Genomic DNA, 20,503 nt, shown 5'->3' with positions numbered 1-20,503 from the left:
ACAAAAGGAGATGTTAGGCAGAAAAGTACTAATCTCAGACACCATTCATTTTCATCACATCTTTTTCCATTCAATGAAAGTAAATGGTGACTGAGGCGGTCATTCTGCCAAACATCTCCCATAGTGTTCAATGAAAAATAAAAGAAAGTCAAATAGAGTTGAAACAACATAAAGGTGAATAAATGATGACTCAATTTTTAGTTTTAGAATTGAACTATCCCTTTGAAGCTCATGGACAGGTATAGGGTGACATCATGGGAGTCATTAAGTATAATGATTCCTCCACATGGGTATGTAACGGTCAAGGAATATGAGGCCATTTTGAAGGGACAAGAATGGAAACATTGGTCCTTCATGATTAAAAGAATGTGCATTTTCTTCCTGAGCAGGTATATGCCTGAAGTGTGATTCTGATGATGCACATCAGAGCGGCTTAATGTTACAGGTTCATTAACTTTAATCCAATACAAAACAAAGGTTTCAATGCAGGACAATCGCACTCAACAATGTGTATTCTGTATACATCAGTAGTCTGGAGAATAGCTATGAATGTAACCATGGTAGTATGTATATATAAAGACTAGAGAAATATTATGTATAATGTGGTAGTAATGTATGCAATCCTGAAACAGTAAAAGCTGTCGATAGTTATGCTATCAGGTCAGAATGTTCACTACTACAATCTTGTAAACGTACTAAAGCAAAACTATATGCCGCTAGGTAAATCGGTTTAAATTTTTAAAGTGACAAGATACTAAACATATTTTAAGCATTTCATTAAATCATATTTAAACTGTTTACCGAACTGATAAATACATTTCTAAAAGTAATTTCTACAGCACTTGATATTAATGGTACATAATTCCAAGGGGGAGCTGTAGCCTATATATCCATCAAGACAAACAACATTCACATAAATAATAAAAAAACATTTTTTCAAATCAAACAGTAACAATTCTTTATTTAACTGTAACAATGGGATGACTTTAAAGTCTTAAAAAGTAGACATTTTTCTTTCAACATGTCACTGTTAACAGAATAAATATATATAATCTCTTTTCAAATATGTACATTGCGTCAAGACTGCTCTGACCTTCCAAGTGACAAATTCAGAACTTTATTTTCAGTCATATACCATGTACAAAACTGTTAAATGGACAAATCAAATTATCATGTTTTTTTAAATTTGGAAAGAATTGGCACAGAGTAAAAAAACTTAAAAAAAAAAAACTATGCATATGAATCCACCAATTCATACACTGTCTATTTTGAATCAATCATGACTCTGTCTGAATTGCAATGAAAGTACCACAATGAAATTTACAGAAAGTCAGTAAAACATGCTTAAATGAAGCAATGTAGTGGTTATCAGGACATAACCAATAACAAAGACTAAATACTGTAGGAAAAGAAACAGCATAACTTAAGACATGACAAGAAAATAAGGCCTGTTAAGAGTGTGTTTGGCATATGGAGTGTTCACTGATGAAAGTGCAAAAGAAATACACAATCATCTAAAACTGTACAGCCTTGGCTTGAGGAAATGAAGTGTGCAACTTGAGCTTGTGTTATCTTGCCTAGATTCAGAACAGCTAACAAATGGCAATAATCTTGTTGTTTAATGATGGTGAACATCAAACCTTATTATGAATGTATATGTAGCAAGTGTATTGTGATATTGCCTCTGTGTACCTCTTATTACAGGATGAAGTGTTCTCAATTTACAGTTCAAAATAGCATGCATGTAAACTGCACATTAAACATGTTATTAAAGCACATTATAGATATTTAGACGTGGCCCACCTACAGCATAGAGGCTTTTATTTGATAACCAAGACCATCAGCATGCTAACTGTAACAAGTTCTTCATATTGAGCATAATGGTCAACCGTACTAGGCACACACAATGAGAGCAATGGGCACATATGAAGGCAAGTTTGAGCAACCATAGTTATTACCATTTGAGCTTGTGCCCATAAGGCCTCATGGGTTCAATTTAAATTGCATTGGGACAACAGACGGTTTGAGGTGCGCGTGAAGGACAAGGCCACACATACAGATTCACACTCCTGATTGTCAAAGCTGTTTCTTTCATTGATCTTTCCTCACATGGTCTTTGGGGGTGACAAAAACATCTACTTGACACCGAAACATTGTTGTGAATTGTTCATAAATCCTCCAGAAAGCTAGATGGCACTGAATTAATTCTGATTGAATGTCCCTTGATGCAAACTGCTCATCTGTGACTAGTCAATGATGATAGAGAGAAAAGCCATGACTGCTATACCACAAAACAGAAGCAGAACCTGCAAAAAGGAGTTCCTGTGGGAACATGGGACACAAACATGGACATCAAGTTGATTTAATAGGTAAACATTGAGAGGCAACTTACAAGGGCAACCCAAAATAACTAAAAAATCCAGAACATAAAAAAGGTTGTACTAGAGTATCAAGTATTGCAATATTTATCTACAAATATACTGTGCAATGTTACTGTTCAGGAGTGCAACATTACCTTGGATTGGTCTCTTTTAACAGATCAGGTACCACATTGACCAAGGCAATGTAGAGAAAGCCACCTGAGGTGAAAGGCAGGATCCAGGTAGTTGCATTCTCTATAGAGAGATTAGCTAAATGAATACTGGAGAACACATTTGATAAGCTGCTTTCAGCAGCATTCTGTCCCAGGGCTTAATATGTTTTTTATTTTATTTTTTATAGTTTTTATTGCCCTAGAAACATATACTGGCCCCACCACAAAATATTGCATTTTATTTTTAGCAACATTTGTATGTGCCAAAAAATATGGTTGTTTTGGTAAAAAAAAAAATTGTTTACGTTTTTATTTGCAGTAATAGCTGGAAATGGTACACCTATAAATGTAATAACGTAAAAATCTTTTGCTAGAAAACAGTGGCACATGGGGCAAATGTTAGTAAATTGTTTATACATTTTCAACCAATTCTAACCAGGCTTATCACATGAAAAAGGAAAAAGCTGTCTAAGATGACAGATGACTTTGGTGTCTCACCTGCCCCATGTTGTGACTGGGAGCATAGAGCAAAAAATGCGCCCAGGACTCCTCCCAGAGCTGTAGAGAGTTGCATACGGGCAGCTTTCCAACGGTCAAATCCTGCTCGCAGCAGAATAGCAAAATCTCCCACCTTTCCATAAAGACAAATGTTTATGTATGCACAGCAAGAGAAAGTTGTACAGTGATTTTTTTAAAGAACAAAAGATGCCCAATTTCTATTAGGTGAACATTCGACAGCTAGTACAGGAAATTGTCAAATGTCGGAATGAGCAAGGAATCATTCAATCAGTCTAGTTACAATATATAATTAATAGACCAGAAAAAAAAATGTATACCTCATGAGGGATTTCATGAAGCAGAATAGCGAGCGTTGTTAAAATGCCAACCTGTCAAGAAAGGGCAAAATAAGGCATTGCAAATACTGTAAAAATCTCAGCCTGAATATGCAAAGCTTTTTAGTACAACTTTATTTTCCAATTAATCTGTGGTAGGGCAGTGAGCCCACTTTATGTTTCATAATCCAGATATTGGTTCATTTGGCCCATATGTTTAACTGAATTGTCAACAGAAGCTATGAGGGAGGTAGAGAAAACAGTAAAATGGCACAGATCTCTACCAATACTCTCCCTTGCATTTCTGCAGCCAAATATGTATGTCCAGGCCAGTGAGCAAATGTGTACAAGTGTGTTTTTATGTGCAAGCATGGTGGTTTCTATTGCATCCAGTCCATTTCCTCTCAAACTCCCACCTCACACATGCTGGGAGCCTTATGCTTCTCCACCTGGACTTCAAATTGAGAAACCTATATAAATACTTCTGCACTATAAATATTACCACACATCACATGAACATCACTAGACTTATTTTCGCCATGAGAATCTAACTATGTGGCATATCATCAGATTCAAGTTGCAAAATAATATTAAAATGTTTTTTGTTTTTTTTTTGCACTTAAACAGTATCTCCGATATATTACAAGACAAACATGACATTGTAGTGTTGTAGGGTACTTGAAAAAATGTTTTGAAAAAAAAAGGTTGTCTTTTGATCTTTAAGTTATCTAAAAGGAAGATATCCCAACAGCCTTATTTACACTACACAAATAAGCCATTAATATCATCAAGAACTTCAATATTTAGATCCATATAGCTTTGTTTTTCAACTGTACATGCCAGAGATATTACAAATATCACAGGTATAGAGAACAAACTGTAGTCCTATTTTAAAAAGTTATAAGGCTTGGGTTTAATTTTTGAACCATGAATTAGCATGATATTAAAATGACTGACAAAACAGTGATTGACAGACCTGTGCTATAATAGTGTAATAGTTTTTCAACCACACTAAATCCCAATACATTAGTAAAATAAAAATGTTCAAAAACAACAACAAATTTCTAAAAGCTGATAAATAATTTCTCATATCACAGATTAACATGAGAATCCACTATAAGTAAGCAAATTGTTGGTTGATTTCACCTAAAAGTGTAACACTGTGGGACAATCAAATCCTTAATCTGTGTGATTGAGCAGCCCTTCTAGTCCGACACAGCAACATTGGCTCAACCAATAGTGTAAGTTTAGGGTAGGACTCTCTCATTCAACTCCATACAGTGACTCATTTCTCATTCACTGACATCACTCCCTTTTGAAGCCACTGAGCTTTAGTTTAAAGTGCAAAACTGCTTTGGTGGCTTTTTATGCCTGTAAAGACTGAATATATGATTGATTCCTCTTCTGTAATTTTTGTTAATACATGGAGAACAAAAGGGAATGACTAAGAAAGGTGAAAAATATTGCCAATAAATAGACAGTTACAATAATATAAGGTTTGTCTGTATTTAATTGATTTTTATATCTTTTTATAAATGTTTATTATCGAAAAATGACAATGTTCTGAATGAATATTAATTAGCTTGCTATATTAAATGTAAAAACATAGTTTAAAAACAAAACACCATCTATGTAGCAAATACATTAAATGTGCACCATCCATTCCTCCATTGACATGCGTAAATATGGGTCAGTGCAGGTGTGGGTTCACGCATAGAAGCACCTCTGCTGAAAAAAATCCTAGGGGAAACACTGTAATATAGAAACCCTTTTATTATTGTTGTTTTGTTTTTCAGAAAATTACTCATACTGTGATAAAGAATTTTTGACACATCGTCCACCCCTAATTCTTTAGTGCTTTATGTCTTGTGGAAAGTGCTTGATTTGTACAGTTTTGAAAAAAAGCATTTAGAGGTAGTGGTTTTTGCCACTACAATAAATTATGTGATGGAAAAGGCCAATAACAGATTGATCGGCAGATGATTTAAAATAAATAGATTGAAAGAATATTAAAAAAAAATATCTTAATATTTCCTTATAAAAAAAAAGAAAGAAAAAAAGATCTGGTGCATAACATGGGACTTTTCACAAGATATGAAGTTTGCACGTGTGACGGGGCACATTTCTATTTGGTCACATTTTTCTTTGCATTTCCTGGCTTCAATTTAAACACTTTATTTGTCTAATAAAAATAAACTATACATTGAAGATAGGATAAAGATATGGATATAGCAAATCCCCTCAAGGTGTCAGTGATTGTTATTATTTCACTCCTAGAGGCCGCTGTTATAGCGTAGAACCAAGCCATTCTAACTGGAGAATCATCCAGTGCCATTCACTGAGGAATTAAAATAAATAAACTATCAGCATATATTTTTGCACATAACGGATAGTTAAATATATCAGTCAACCTCTATAAAGCACTAGCATTTATTAATTATAATAGTGTCATCACTACCTGAACACTGTTTGTGTTTGAACACAGATGTGAAAATCATTCACCCACAAGTCAGAACCTCAGGATGTACAGTATAAAAAGATCCACAAAGGAATCATTGGCTTTGGATACAAATATGGCTTTTTTCTTCCTCTCACTCGTTCTTTCATTTAAGTAAAACTTCCTTAATAAAGTTAAACATTTTGTTTCTGATGAGATATATGCTAATGTAGTTGACAATGTCGTTCTCCATGGGTGATGAAATGCCCATTTAGATGCAACCTTTCAAATAGGGATGTACCGATCCGATCCTGAAGCTTTTAGACGGATCAGGTATCGGTCCAACGAGCCCGATCCAAATCCGATACTGTGTGTTAGTCATGTTCGTTAAAGTCAAGCTCAAATAAATGACAAAAAGAACCATTAGTGTAGTTCATATGACTCGTGCATTTTATTAAAATCCACTTGAAGACGTGTGATAGCTCTGTGAATCACAAAAGGCTGTGTTTAATAAGTAAATGCATAAAATGCAAGCGCAGCTCCAGCACATCAGTGAATGCCGCTGCCCTGTTCACACTCACACACACACGGCTATTTTTAGCCCTCTCGTGGTGCGCAATATTTGAGCGCTACTCGCGAACAACATCTCAGATGTAGATGCTCAATAGTTCGGTTCACTTATAATATGCATCTAGCACGGCGCCGGAGGTAGTACTTTTATTTACCAGAATTTGAATAAGAAGCGAATTAAACTACTGTGAACGTGCCTAAAAAAAGACTTCCTGGAGAGTTCAGAATGTCAAAATAAAAGTGTGAGGGTTTAAAGGTTAAAGGTGCACGATTGAAATATATTACTATTATAATATATTATTATTTGTTTACAAATTATAATAATATTTATGTTGAATGGGGTTCCAAAAAATAACTGTGAAGAGATGTCCAGTTGAGAAAAAAAAAAAAAAAGCTTATTTTCTACTGATGATTTATACTGGAATTACTGTTAATTTTGCTACTACATTATCCAGTATACTAGTTAAAGTGTTTCTTAATAAGCTATACATTTATATGTGTACATATGGATTTATCTTGGTTTGTTCTTACCTTTCGGCTAACTAGGAAGCTTCCTGCCACAGCCAGGCCATGAGTAAAGTTATCAATGCAGTTAGCGAGAAGGTTTAGATAACCACTTGTCTGAAGAAGAAAAAAAAATGTCAATCAAAAGATCTATGGAATCCACTTAATGCAGTTTCCATCCTTGATCTTAGAAATGTTAAAATAGTGTGCTTGTTCACTGGTTGAAATTAGGGATGTTGTGTCCCAGATTAAAATGCACCTGTTCCTTATAATCACAGAGATCTTCTATTGTGCAATCCAGAAAGACTGCCATGTCTAAATATTGCCGTGATTAGTGCATGCTCCATTTTACCTTTATTTTCTCTGGCTTTGTGTAAGGACTGATGTCAGTCTTTGGCTTGTAGTCGGAGTTGTTGTTTGAGCAGATGCCATTTGTTTGTGGGGGCACAGAAACCTCACTGCTCAGATCTGTTAAAGAGCACTGGAAGAAGCAAAAAGTAAATAAGCCATTCTAACAAATATGGGAACATTTACTTATCACTGACATTTAAAAAATGCTAATGCTTTTGCATTAATTGCACAGAAAAAATTGTAAATTGTCTGCTGGAATCTGAAGTATTCCATAGATGTGGTATGTAGACATTAAGTTGTAAATAATCCAGAATGTTCCTTTAATTCTACATTCCTTGAGAGCAAACAGTCTCACTCTTCACCATACTAATAATATAAAGTTAAACCCAGTTTCTAAAGGAACATTAGTTAACACTTACAATCTAAAAATGTAAGATTCAGAAAGCATATCAGTTTAATTTCTCCCACTCATTCATAACTTTTCTGCCTCTAAATTATGGAAATATTTTCCACTGGGAAAATAATTACAGAAACTAGAGCCTGTCTCACACTGGATGTTTTCCAAGCCAGAAATGGCCGACAAAAGCAGATTGTGTGAAAAGAATAATTCCTTGTAGCATTTGAGTAGCTTCTTTGATTGTTTGAAATAACAGAACTAGAGGCTTCCTCCCTGTTCTAGACCACAGACTGTAAGGTCTCTCAGCTGTGGTTTGTGTGCACCCTGGCTGAATTCTGTGGCCTGTCTGTCTGCTGATGGAATGCTGGTGGCAGCTGCTTCCTGCTAGATGCTATTTATAGCTACATAAACAGAGCTGGGGTATCAATCATACTCCCAAGGTCTCCTATTGGCAAGGCAAAAGACACAGACATAGGTGCTTACAAATAGATTAAACTCACAGTCCAAACTAAATTAACCATAATTATTAGAAGGCCAGGAAGAGAAAAAGAAAATCAAAGAGACTACGCTATCTCTATTCATCACATAAAAGAAAGATCTATATGTAAATTAGGCAAGCACCTCTGATTTGTTTCATTTGAGTGTCCAAGCATATTTATTTTGTTGCATAATGCACAAAGATTAATAAAAGTAAAATAATAATAATAGTTGTAATAATGTAAAAATGATGGCTTTTTTGCAGTTAAGAAGGAACTTACAATTTGAAATGTAATGGTAAATCATACAATACTTGATGGACCTTGTGAGGCTATATATTGACAAAGTAAAAGGCATCATCTTTGGCTCCACCATGAGGTTCAGAGATGCAATCCAATCAAGTGGGATGATATGTATTCATTACATTTTCTAAAGTACTGGAATATGAAGTGTATGCCAATATGACTTTTTTAAAGTTTGAAACTTTAGAAGAGGCTACAAAGTAGATGAATGTGTAAGGTTATGAAATGTATGGAGTTTGATTAAACCCCCAACTGTACCAATGAGATCCCTAATAACAGTACTGAATTTGTAATTTTCATGATATGGAATATCATCCGTGTCTTATACGGTAGGCAGAGGGCAAAGCACATCTATAACTTACTTCGGTACTTTGGTTGCCAACTTTGCTTTCTGAATCACTGCCTTCATCAGGAAACATCTTCTCTAGGATCAGAAATGACAGCAGACCCATGATCACCCACAAACCCTGCATACGGTAGTGTCTTTGGGACCCATCTATCCAGCATTCCAAAACAAACACACAAAATTTACCCTTTTCCAATACAAAGAAAAAATAAAGTGAAAATAAACAAACCTTGCTAAGCCTTGACTTTGACAAAGTAGATTGGTTAGTCATTATATTTTTAGAGGTTGTCTGGAATTGTTTTAAACGGAGTTTTAACATAATTTTTATTAAATGTGGCAATATATTTTTGCTGGGGCACTTATAAAAGTAACAAGGTACCCACCGATTTTTCCTTTTCCAAATTTGTAAAATACATCTTGAGAAGTGTATGCTACAAACTAAACTGTGTTAGCCCTCATTTTCAACTGAATGTGTAGCATGATCAGTTGCAGGGCTCGACATTAAGCAAGGTCATGTGAGTGTCCTTCATACAAGTTAATTGAAGCCTTTAAGAAATAAAGGCCTGTATGAAATTCTCTCTTCTGAGGAACACAAAATGTTATTTTTGGCAGAATGTTAGTCATAGTCACCATTCATGGTCACTGCCCCCCATAAAATAATGTGAATTGAGACTGAAACTAACATTCTCTCGAACACTTCCTTTTGAGTTCCACATAAAATAGAAATTCAGACAGGTTTGGAACAATAAACGTGAGTAATGATGAAAGAATTTACAATAAGGATCCATTCATTAACATTAGATAATGCATTAGCTTTCACAAACTAACAATGAACAATATTTTATAGCATTAATCAATCTTAATGTTAGTTACTACAAAAAACTACAATTGTTTATTGTTAGTTCTTTGTGTATGAAGTACTGTTAACATATAGAACTTATTTTAAATGTATGAAAATGTATTATACACTGTATGAGGGAATTAACATTAACCAAGATTAATAAATTATTATCATGTTTATTGTTAGTGCATGTAAACAGATGTAGTTAAACGTTAACACATTTCACCTTTTTGTAAAGGATTACCCAATTTTCATTTTTGGGTAAATCATCTCTTTGAGAGAACAAGTCAATTCTCACCAGTTGCATTACAAATGGCTGTTTAATATTGACAAAATCCATTGAAAATGTTAACAGATATAATCCTGATAGAACCTTGCTGCTAAATCAATTATGTTGTATATTCAAAACAGATATGCATATTAAATATAGATAATGTTTTAATTAGAGATGCAAGAGATGTAACGGGTGCAAAAGTCTGTTTGAATTATTTCTCTTCACTCTACAGATGGTATTATTACATAAAGCACTTTAACAATTTCTGCCTCTCTTGCTGTATTATGAGGGAGCTGATCACTGCACCATGAGTGAAGGTGAGACGGCGACACGATGGAGGGAATTCCCAACATTTTGAAATATGTCCGTTTCTCACACACCTATTATGTCGCTTCTGAAGATATGGATTTAACCACTGGAGACAGATGGACTACTTTTATGCCCTTATCTTAATTTTTGAAGAAAGAACGTCTTAAACATCTGGGATGGCATGAGGGTGAGTAAATTAAGTACTTTTTGCTTTTGGGTGACTATCCCTTTAATGAATATTCTGTTTCACTCTGCAATACTTCAGATTACATACGAAAATTGTGTTGTGAACCGTTTCATGGTGTCTTTAATAACTCTTATCTATATAATTTCACTCTATACGACTATAAAACTAGTTGGAAAGCTAATCAGATTAAGCAACAGTAATTGAGAAAGGATGGAGCATGGGGAAGTGCACTTACTATCTACGGTTTACTAAAATGTTAAAGATGAATAATTTCCTGCAAAGAGTGTAAAGGATTTACATAACTTTAAGAATAGCTTATTTGTGAGTAGGTTCCATTCCAGAAGGGGAAAAAAATAAACCGAATTGATGCACAGATGAATTACAAAACCATACATGATTAAATTTACTGGGAGTCACAAAAAGATTTTTATAAAAAATTGAATAGAGTGAAAGGTGTGCTTAAACAGAGACTGGGTTATATGATAGAATATGATCAAACAGATTATGAATAATGCATGAACAGCAGCAAATGTTATATATAGCATGAGATTTCTCACAAGGGCTGCAAGTGTACGCCCAGGCTTCAGGCAGAAGGTGGAGGAACACGTCGCCTAGGAGGCCACCAATGGCAAAACTCAACAGCATCTTCAGCTTCTGACACCCAGCTGTAAATGGAGCAAGAGCAAAAGTTAATAATGAACAATATCAGTAATGCTTTACATTCAGCATTTTGATGATCTTGGGTTGAGCAAATTGTGCAGAATGCATGAGCCGTAGAAACTTCCATATATCTGCCATATAAATGCTCTCATTCCACAGTCTCATAATCCAGCTATAGCATGTAATTCTGTGAACACTTATATTCTATTGCATTAATCTTAGTTTCTAAAGCTGCAGGGCTTTAACAAGTGAGTTTTGCAACCAGAAATTGTTACAATGAGTTTGTGGTAATGTTATAGGACTAAATTATCTAGCAATGTCCTCATTCACCAATGCTTTGAAAAGTATGTGGTGAGTCAGAGCCTCTATGGGACAGGACACACCTAAACTGACCATAATTCCAGCGAACCGTCTACTCTCCTGCCCACTGTTCCCTACATTAGTAGGTTAAAACAGACATTCTCTTAAGCCAGTCTACTTCCTGACTGGGATCCACTGCCAGACTCTGATCCATTTCTGCATGACTGATATCATCCCAGATAAGTTTCAGTGTGCAGCACTGCCCTCTGCAAAATTCTTTAGAGAGTGACCGGTGAACCGTATAAATTTAGTGCACACTTTTTCTATGTGATTCTGTTGGTTCCTCTCTTAAACGTCCACCACACAATGAATTATTTGGACAAGTCATGACAAGTGTAGATATGGCTGCTTAAATTCTTTCATAGGTAAAAACATGCTCACACAGAGAGAAAAATAGGCATTTTTCTTAGCGATTTGGGGAAATACTCTCTGCAAGATTCGATTATCATATCAAATACTTGAAACATAGTGGACAATTAAGTTCATATTTATTTGTCACTGGAACTGAATTCATTTATTTATGTCCAGAGCACAATATCATATCTGAACGGATTCATATTTTTTTTTCTATTGTGTATAAAGAAGACTGAGCAAAGGCCTAAAATGTCAGAATCATCACAAAAAAAAAATGGAACAGGTCTGAGGGTTCACTGTAAAAAAAAAAAAAACCTCCTGTTTTTTTACAAACAAATCTGGCAGCTGTGGTTGCCAGAATAATCATGTAAAAAATACAGTTAAAATGTAAATCAATTTACAGAACAACCTGTGCATTCTACAGTTTAAAATGGTTGTAATTACACGATGGCACTGTAAAAAAAAAAAGTTAAATTTACAGTAATAAAAATTCATAAACATGCCTTCTGAAAGGGTAAAAATCTGTTGTTTACTTTATAAGGTATTTGTTAATCATGATGACATGAAGTTCATCAGTAGTGGCTCTTCCAGGTGCAATGACCAATAAACACAGAGACAGTGCTCAGTATCACTCACACAAACACTAAACACCATCATGGTAACACATGTGAGATTTAAATAATGCAGTAAACATGAACTAAATTACATCAAATAGAACACAGAACACCCCAGTGTACGTAACTGATATTAAAATATGATGAAACATATGTAATGTGTCATGCAGAGAATTGTGGGAATGCCCGATTACTGTTTTTAACTGTAATTTTAACAATAATTTACTGTATAAAAAAAAAAAAAAAAAAAAAGTACATGTACTCTCTTGTTCTTTTTACCATTAATTATACAGGAAAATCTTTGTACATTAAAATAATTACATTTTTACATCATTTTATTGTAAAAACTACTGTATTGTCTTTAAAATATACAGTAAAATGTTTTAATAAATTTTAACAATTAATATTTGTTAATTAACATTTTATTTCTGTAGCATTTTTACAGTATTTTACTGTTAAAATTACTGTTTTTCTTTTTTTTTTAATAGTGATTTCAGCATGGACTGCTGCATTTTCCGCTAATGGCCCTTGTGTCTTATAAGTACAACAATGAATGAAGATTTTAACACAATTTAGTTAACTGTATCTACCAGCTATAATGTTTCTCCAAGCAGACAGCAATTTCTCTCAACACCATTATTTTTAAGGACCAACTTCTAGCAACCACGTAAGCGATGAAACATTTTAACTCTGAAGTGTTTCCTTTCCTACTGCAGCAGATGTTGGTAAAGTGCTTGTAGCTCTTATTTTCTTATGTTGTAGGCCTCAAAAGTTATAATCGTCAACCAAAACAAAAATTAAACGCAATTTTTTTTTCCATCAACTGAAATAAAAAACATTTGTAAAAACTGGAAACAAACAAATACATTTTCATGGCTGTGAAACCAACTAATATAAAAATCTTGAATAACATTTAGTTTTCATTTTGTTGTGGTATGTTTTTAAAACCACCATTACATGAAGATGCCGCTAAACGGCGATAATAGGGGACCTATTGACCTCATTGCAATAGTAACAAAGAGGGAATCACTACCATTGTGGAGAAAAGCAAAGCAGGTAGAATCCATGTTAATTGGGTCTACGACGATGATACTTGGATGATGTTGAGTCAGAGTACTCCGACACCGATGCTGAACAAAAGGGGGGTAAGGGTTATATTATATTAAAAAAATGTCCTGATTAGTCAAAGGCTGTTGAGAATTAATGTTGCTAAAATTATTTATTTAGAATTTATTATAACAGTTTTATACCAAGTTATTATTAACTTAGGCAAAAAAAAAAAGAAAAAGAAATAGCATAGCTAAAAATATGCCTAGGCTATATGTATGCATGTATGCGATTAATCACATAGTGCTTTAGTATTGGGTGTAACAGGGGTTAAATACAGTTTAAGCTCCGTTAACAGCATGTGTATTTGACATCATTCCTGCCCATAAAGTTAGATCCATGTAAACAGTACTTAAGTTGCGTGTGTGTCATGCTGTCAGTGTCATCGTGCAAATGATGATTATTATTAACAAATTGGATATAGGGGAGTCCAGATATACGACACTCATTACACAAATGCCTGGTTTCCCCATTCTCCATTTACCTTTGAATAAGTTATTATAAATACAAAAAAAATGTCTTATATAATAAACAAACTGAAACTAAAACTAAACTTAGACTAGAAAATATACAAAAACTAAACTGAAACTAACCAACGAAACTTTTTTTATTACAATTATAACCTTGGTAGGCCTACATCTTGATTTTAGCATTTAAATTCAGTTTGATCATTTCAGGTCATCTCACGGCCACCTTGAAAGTTTGCAGAGGTCCCCTTGTGGGCCCTGGACCCCTGGTAAGTTACTCTGACGAATACAAAACAACTGTGTGGAGTAGTGCAACAACTGCTTTGAAATTTGCAGATAAATCAAAGGTGTTCCATTTTTATAATATTGCATTGTACATATTATTGTAATCAGTAAAAACATCAAACTGATCAAATAGCCATGTGTCATGTCATTGGAAAGCTCTCAAAATGTAAATACACCCAGTTTACTCAGACAGAAATATTGTGAGTAATAGGCAAGTAAATGTCTGAAATACATGTTACATGTAAACGTGTTGTTTATAAGCCACGTTTTCACTTATAACTTCAAGAAAACACATAAAATCAGAAAAAATACAAATACAAAAAAAGTTCATTAAAGTTCTTTAAAATTATACCAATCAATTGATTTTAAGAGTTATAAGCTTTTAATTTTGGGCATGCCACTGAAACAGGAAATCTTTAAAAACACCTTCAGAGCTTAAAGGGTTAAAGATGATTCTCTATTAAAATAACCTTTTTTAATACTTTAGATGTGGCTTAATGTGTGCCTGGGAAATTATAGTTGGAAAGAACTGGGCAAAAGAGGCAAAGGAACAATCCCATTGAAAACCTGAGCTTGAAATTAAAGGAAGTGCCATAAAAGCCCTGCCTTAAAGTATCCAGACAACTATATGAAGACCGGCAATAATCAACTGGCAGGTTCTCTCAATCTTATACTGAATAAACACATATCTGTGTGGCACACTAGGCCTAATCTGTGACCAGAAGAGAACCATCTCAGATTTTCCATACTGCTCACATGCTGCCGCCACCCACCCCACCACCCCCCCAAAACATTTTTTGTTTTCTGGAGAAATCCAGTCATAGATGTCCTATACAGCAACTGCTAGAAAAGACTCATCATATTTCCCCACTCTAAAGAACAAAGAAAAAAGACACAAAAAGACTGAACTCTGTCTAATAGCCAGTACTATGATACTACCATGAATACAAATATGATTCACTGTAATTGTATCAGATTTCATCGTAAAACAATGCTATTTGTACGTGGCATTGTTAGTGTAACCTGATCCCAGATCAGTTGTAAAAACATGCAGAATAAGTGTGACGTACCCTCAGTTTTCAAGGCCGTTCCAGCTTCAATGGGTACCACTAAGAGTGGAAAGATGCCACTAAGGCCAATGGCAATCGATCCCAAGAGGGAGCAGAACCAAACATCTATGTTGTCTATGGAGAACAGCTCATCCAGGTACCAGAGGTCTAAAAGGTCCTTAGCACTCCATGGGCCTGGCCCTGCAGCTGCAGTCTTTGCCTGGGCTACAGCAGTCTGAGCCATCATCTTCCCACCAACGGATGAAGTGGAAATGACAGCCGGTAGGGCAGCGCCAACAAGGAGTACAGCAATTGCCCAAATGGGCCTCTCAGGTCCAGCACTCATCAGCCCACACCCCCGCCAAGCACTTGGGAACACACAGGGTGCTGCAAGGAAGAAAGGAACCTTCAAACGAAATTTCATGAGGTTGAAAGATTAGTTGAGCCGTTTTAAAAAGGTTTGGTACTTGGTACTACCTTCTCAAAAACAATTCGGTATAGTGGCTCTCAACCTTTTGACTCCAAGGCCTAATAATATTAGAACGACCCAATCCTCCAGAAACATGGTGTCAATAGATTAAAACCTGATTCATTCCATGATTATAGAAGTTTCAAGATTTTTTTTTAAATGTTGTAGGCCTCAAAAGTTATAATCGTCAACCAAAACAAAAATTAAACGCAATTTTTTTTTCCATCAACTGAAATAAAAAACATTTGTAAAAACTGGAAACAAACAAATACATTTTCATGGCTGTGAAACCAACTAATATAAAAATCTTGAATAACATTTAGCCTAGTTTTCATTTTGTTGTGGTATGTTTTTAAAACCACCATTACCATTACATGAAGATGCCGCTAAACGGCGATAATAGGGGACCTATTGACCTCATTGCAATAGTAACAAAGCGGGAATCACTACCAATGTGGAGAAAAGCAAAGCAGGAAGAATCCATATTAATTGGGTCTACGACGATGATACTTGGATGATGTTGAGTCAGAGTACTCCGACACCGATGCTGAAGAAAAGGGGGGTAAGGGTTATATTATATAAACATTTTTCCTGATTAGTCAAAGGCTGTTGAGAATTAATGTTGCTAAAATTATTAAGAATTTATTATTACAGTTTTATACCGTTATTTATTACCTTAAGCAAAAAAAAATAATAATAATAATAAAAGAAATAGCATAGCTAAAAATATGCCTTGGCCATATGTATGCATGTATGCGATTAATCAAATAGTGCTTCAGTATTGGGTGTAACAGGGGTTAAATACAGTTTAAGCTCCGTTAACAGCATGTGTATTTGACATCATTCCTGCCCATAAAGTTAGATCCATGTAAACAGTACTTAAGTTGCGTGTGTGTCATGCTGTCAGTGTCATCGTGCAAATGATGATTATTATTAACAAATTGGATATAGGGGAGTCCGGATATACGACACTCATTACACAAATGCCTGGTTTCCCCATTCTACATTTACCTTTGAATAAGTTATTATAAATACAAAAATTGAATTATATAATAAAAATAAACTGAAACTAAAACTAAACTTAGACTAGAAAATATAAAAAAAACTAAACAGACACTAACAGAGAATGAAACTAAACTCACCTGGAGTGACAAACAGAAAGAGATTATTTTTTTTTATTACAATTATAACCTTGGTAGGCCTACATCTTGATTTTAGTATTTGAATTCAGTTTGATAATTTTAATAACAGTTATTTGTACATAATTTTAGGTAATCTCACGGCCACCTTGAAAGTTTGCGGAGGTCCCCTTGTGGGCCCTGGAACCCTGGTTGAGAACCAGTGGAAAGGTCCACATAAAAAGCATATATTCAGAAAGACCATGGCCATGTCAGTCACAGCATACACAAAACACACCTTTTAGTTCCTGACTGCCCACACAGGGGACATGATTTCCATTAAAATTAAAAAATTACAGCTTGTTAAAACAATTAGCACACTAGAGTATCACAATCTGTTCCAAGGCCTAATAATTAGCCAAAATCAGTTCAGCTGAACAGAAACAGTGACTCTTGCAGCTCGTCTTCATAGCTCAACTAAGACCTGAAATAAAAAAAGAGCTGAAATTATCTTTATTGAAAATAATATAACACAGGGAAACAGTTTTTTTTTTTTTTTTTTTTTTTGTTGTTTTTTTTTTTTGGTTATTTCAATTATTATCTGTTATTTAAACTATTACAACTGACTTTAATGGTTTGCGTTGAAATGAATTGTCACTGAATAAATCTGGCTGTTACACATTAATAAAATGCTGTTGGCATACAGCAGAGTCTGTGTGGGACGTTCACGTTTTGAGCAAAGTTGAGGGAGCGGCGAGTTTCCTCAGACAGATTCCAGACCGCAGGGCTTTAAAAAAGTACCGTTTCACTTCTGAGTTTGCCACGTTTCATAATCAGCTGCAAAGCAAATTAAAACAGCAAGTGGAACAGAATGCAAAACCTTAGCGTTTGAGGTGCCACTTATAGGCATATGAACACAATGGGAATATTGACGCTAGAAACTCACAAAACCCAGCAAAAATCTTCGTTATTACATTAAATTTCCTATAAAAACTGTGCTGCAAGCAAAATCAGTTTAAAATGCAGCGATACATTTAAAAACATTTTGCCTTACCCTGCCGAAATTCCTGCAGTTTTTACTCCGGCTTGACCCTGCCATCCAGGCGCTACTGTGTTGCGAGAAGTACTGCAGCAGTCAGACTCTTGCTAGACTTTTCTACAGGATTTTCCACTGTCAGCCACGTATCACAGACCGGAAGTGCGTGTCGGACTACGCAGACCAACGAGCAGAGCGCGCGTAAATCAGACGCGAGGACACTTCGGCTCTGGAATCAACAGCCTGAGGCTGGAACACAGGGCCGTATCAAGACAGTGTGGTGCCCCTGGGCACTATACCTCAAAAGGTCCCCCCCCCCCCAATCAGACAAGACATAATCAAGGTGATTTCTCAGATGTAATTTCCTAACTTGTCCAACTACATACATGTAGGCAAATGAGCAGTGAGCACTATATTCAAATGTCTCAATTTATTAATACTACCATTAAAACACATTTGATTTTTAATCAATGTATAGAATGTGTAACTTAAAAATAAACAGATTTGTGTGTGTGTGTGTGTGTGTGTGTGTGTGTGTGTTTTGTTGGGTGACAGTTGTAGGTTACAGTTTGACAAGAGTTTAGAGTGTGACAAAAGCACTTTGTTGTGTTTTATTGCGAGTGTACACGACTATAAGTAAACACTTTGCAGTTTGAATGATGTCCTGTATGAACAAAATGACGGAGTATGATTTTATGTTTGATCGCGCCCACGGCTCTCTCTCTCTCACATCACACACACACACACACACACACACACACACACACACACACAGTTCGATCGCGACCACGGCTCTCTCTCTCTCTCACGTCACACACACACACACACACACACACACACACACTCCAGCATTGCAATCTTGATCAGACTGTTCATTATGCGAAATAGAGCGATATGTATCACTATTTAGTTTTATTTATTTTTATACTGTGTATTCTCCGTGTAAATTCGTGCACGAGACGTGACGCCCGTACCGTTTCGGTTCAATACGAATAACTTACATGTACCGTCCCACCCTTAATATTTACCTTCATTAATGTCCTCTTCCTTACCCGAGTCTTCCTCGCTCCTGTCTCCCCCAAGGACAAGGAGAATATCCTCATTCGCCTGGCGGTCATCGCCGACGCCCTGACTAACATTAGCAGCTGCTGCATCTCCCCCGCTAGCAGCGCCAGCGGTGTCAGACTTAGTGCTGCTGGTGTCTGCAATTCCAGTGTTCTCCCATAAAACTAGTGATCTAACAAACAAATTGTCGATCCCTGGAACATTTTTTATTGTAGCTAAACGTCTAGCGTCCTTCTCTTTCTTTAATCTTCTTTTTGCGAAACCACTCAATTGCCGTCTGTCCATTTTGGATTTTGATTCATTTTCTGTAGCCGTTAAAAAAATGACACATTTGCGCGTACTTGTTGTGGACCAACTCAACTCTGACAGATTGGGGAGGGGGGGAGTGATAGTGGTCATGTAATCTTCATTTATTTATAATTTATTATTATTATTATTATTATTATTATTATTGTTAAATTAGTGTTCATAAACAAGTTATGTATAGTCTTTCAAGAATTTCAAGTTAATAATATAACAATTTACGAAAAATATTTTTAAAGCTTGTGTCATGTGGTGCCCCCCTAGTGGTTGTGAATGGTTGGTGCCCCTGGGCACTGGCCCAAGTGCCCTTATGGATAATCCGGCTCTGCTGGAACACATTGATTTTTCGATCGTTAACATTAGAGCCTGTTAACAATAAAGGTAATATTAATAATACAAAGTAAATTAAATTCAATCATACCGCTAAAACAAATGCCTTCTGTCCATGCTGTTGGGAGAATTTTTAGCTAGCCTAATATTAGGCACTAATAAGGCATAATTAAAGGTGTTCAACTGCTACAATTAAACCCAAGGGACCCTTTTCACACCTCTCAATAATAATATATTTTATCGACTTACCTTTGTATTTGTGCATATAACCCTCAAAAACTACTTGTAACCTTTGTTGAGTTTAGATTTAACCATTGATGGATGATGGCGGTCAATGTCTACAAACGTAAATGCAGGCAAAAATGTAAGGACTGCAAACACATACATCTCAGCAGCACCCAGTTGTGCTTACCCAACTATGACAACTTCTCCTTCGTGAACGTGGATGTGTGAAAAGGGTCATTCTGGGTTGGTATTTTCTGCCCACAGATACATGGCAGATGGAATAGGCTCTACATCATTAAATCACATTTGTGGCTTTTACTAAAAGTCTGTTAGCTTAGCTTTCACTTATGTACTGATATATTCTCCTTTAAAAGATTTGCTTAAAAATACATAGTCTCTCTTTTATGGCAATACGTGCCAAAAATATTGATGACTCACACTGCACTCAATAGTTTTGTCCAACCAAATGCTCTCTAGAACGAGAATGCTTATTTCGCTTGCTTCTATATTTCTATTAACTTCAAAGGGGTTATGACATACTCTTTTGTTTTTATAATTTTATTTTCTTCTCTGAGGTCCACCTTTTCCACAAAATGTATTAAAATGTAATTTAGTCATATATAATAATGTTACACACTGTCTCTGGCCCTCTGTCTGACACACTCTGTTTTATGATGTCTGGCCCTTTAAGACTTCAATG

At 35.4% G+C, this 20,503-nt stretch overlaps 1 protein-coding gene across 2 annotated transcripts; it reads right to left on the bottom strand.

Annotated features, from left to right (window-relative positions):
* Nucleotides 1–954: 954 nt before the first annotated feature.
* Nucleotides 955–18,021, bottom strand: slc39a13 (solute carrier family 39 member 13). 2 transcript variants are annotated; one of them, XM_052091261.1, is made up of 10 exons: nucleotides 17,899–18,021; nucleotides 15,279–15,644; nucleotides 10,919–11,026; nucleotides 8,767–8,900; nucleotides 7,230–7,358; nucleotides 6,905–6,994; nucleotides 3,370–3,420; nucleotides 3,032–3,164; nucleotides 2,516–2,615; nucleotides 955–2,322 (listed from the first exon to the last, which is right to left on the bottom strand). In XM_052091261.1, exons 2-10 carry the CDS (start codon nucleotides 15,601–15,603, stop codon nucleotides 2,247–2,249), a joined length of 1,146 nt encoding a protein of 381 aa, XP_051947221.1. In that variant the 5' UTR covers nucleotides 15,604–15,644; nucleotides 17,899–18,021; the 3' UTR covers nucleotides 955–2,246. The 2 variants fall into 2 exon arrangements, with proteins under 2 accessions (XP_051947221.1, XP_051947213.1); XM_052091253.1 differs by having other exon boundaries at nucleotides 15,279–15,663; nucleotides 17,899–17,979.
* Between the last annotated feature and the right edge of the window lie 2,482 nt (nucleotides 18,022–20,503).

This window comes from Xyrauchen texanus, chromosome 2 (assembly GCF_025860055.1).
Source record: "Xyrauchen texanus isolate HMW12.3.18 chromosome 2, RBS_HiC_50CHRs, whole genome shotgun sequence".
Taxonomy (NCBI): domain Eukaryota; kingdom Metazoa; phylum Chordata; class Actinopteri; order Cypriniformes; family Catostomidae; genus Xyrauchen; species Xyrauchen texanus.
The sequence above is the reverse complement of the archived record's forward strand: the minus strand, read 5'-3'. Positions and strand labels throughout refer to the sequence as shown.

Excerpts from the sequence above, each read along its gene's own strand:
- slc39a13 (XM_052091253.1), bottom strand. The coding sequence starts at position 17,943 with ATGGCAGGGTCAAGCCGGAGTAAAAACTGCAGGAATTTCGGCAGG. Across the intron at positions 15,664-17,898 it reads ACTGCAGGAATTTCGGCAGG|GTTCCTTTCTTCCTTGCAGC; the intron begins GTAAGGCAAAAT and ends TTTCGTTTGAAG. Across the intron at positions 2,323-2,515 it reads TTAAAAGAGACCAATCCAAG|GAACTCCTTTTTGCAGGTTC; the intron begins GTAATGTTGCAC and ends ATGTTCCCACAG.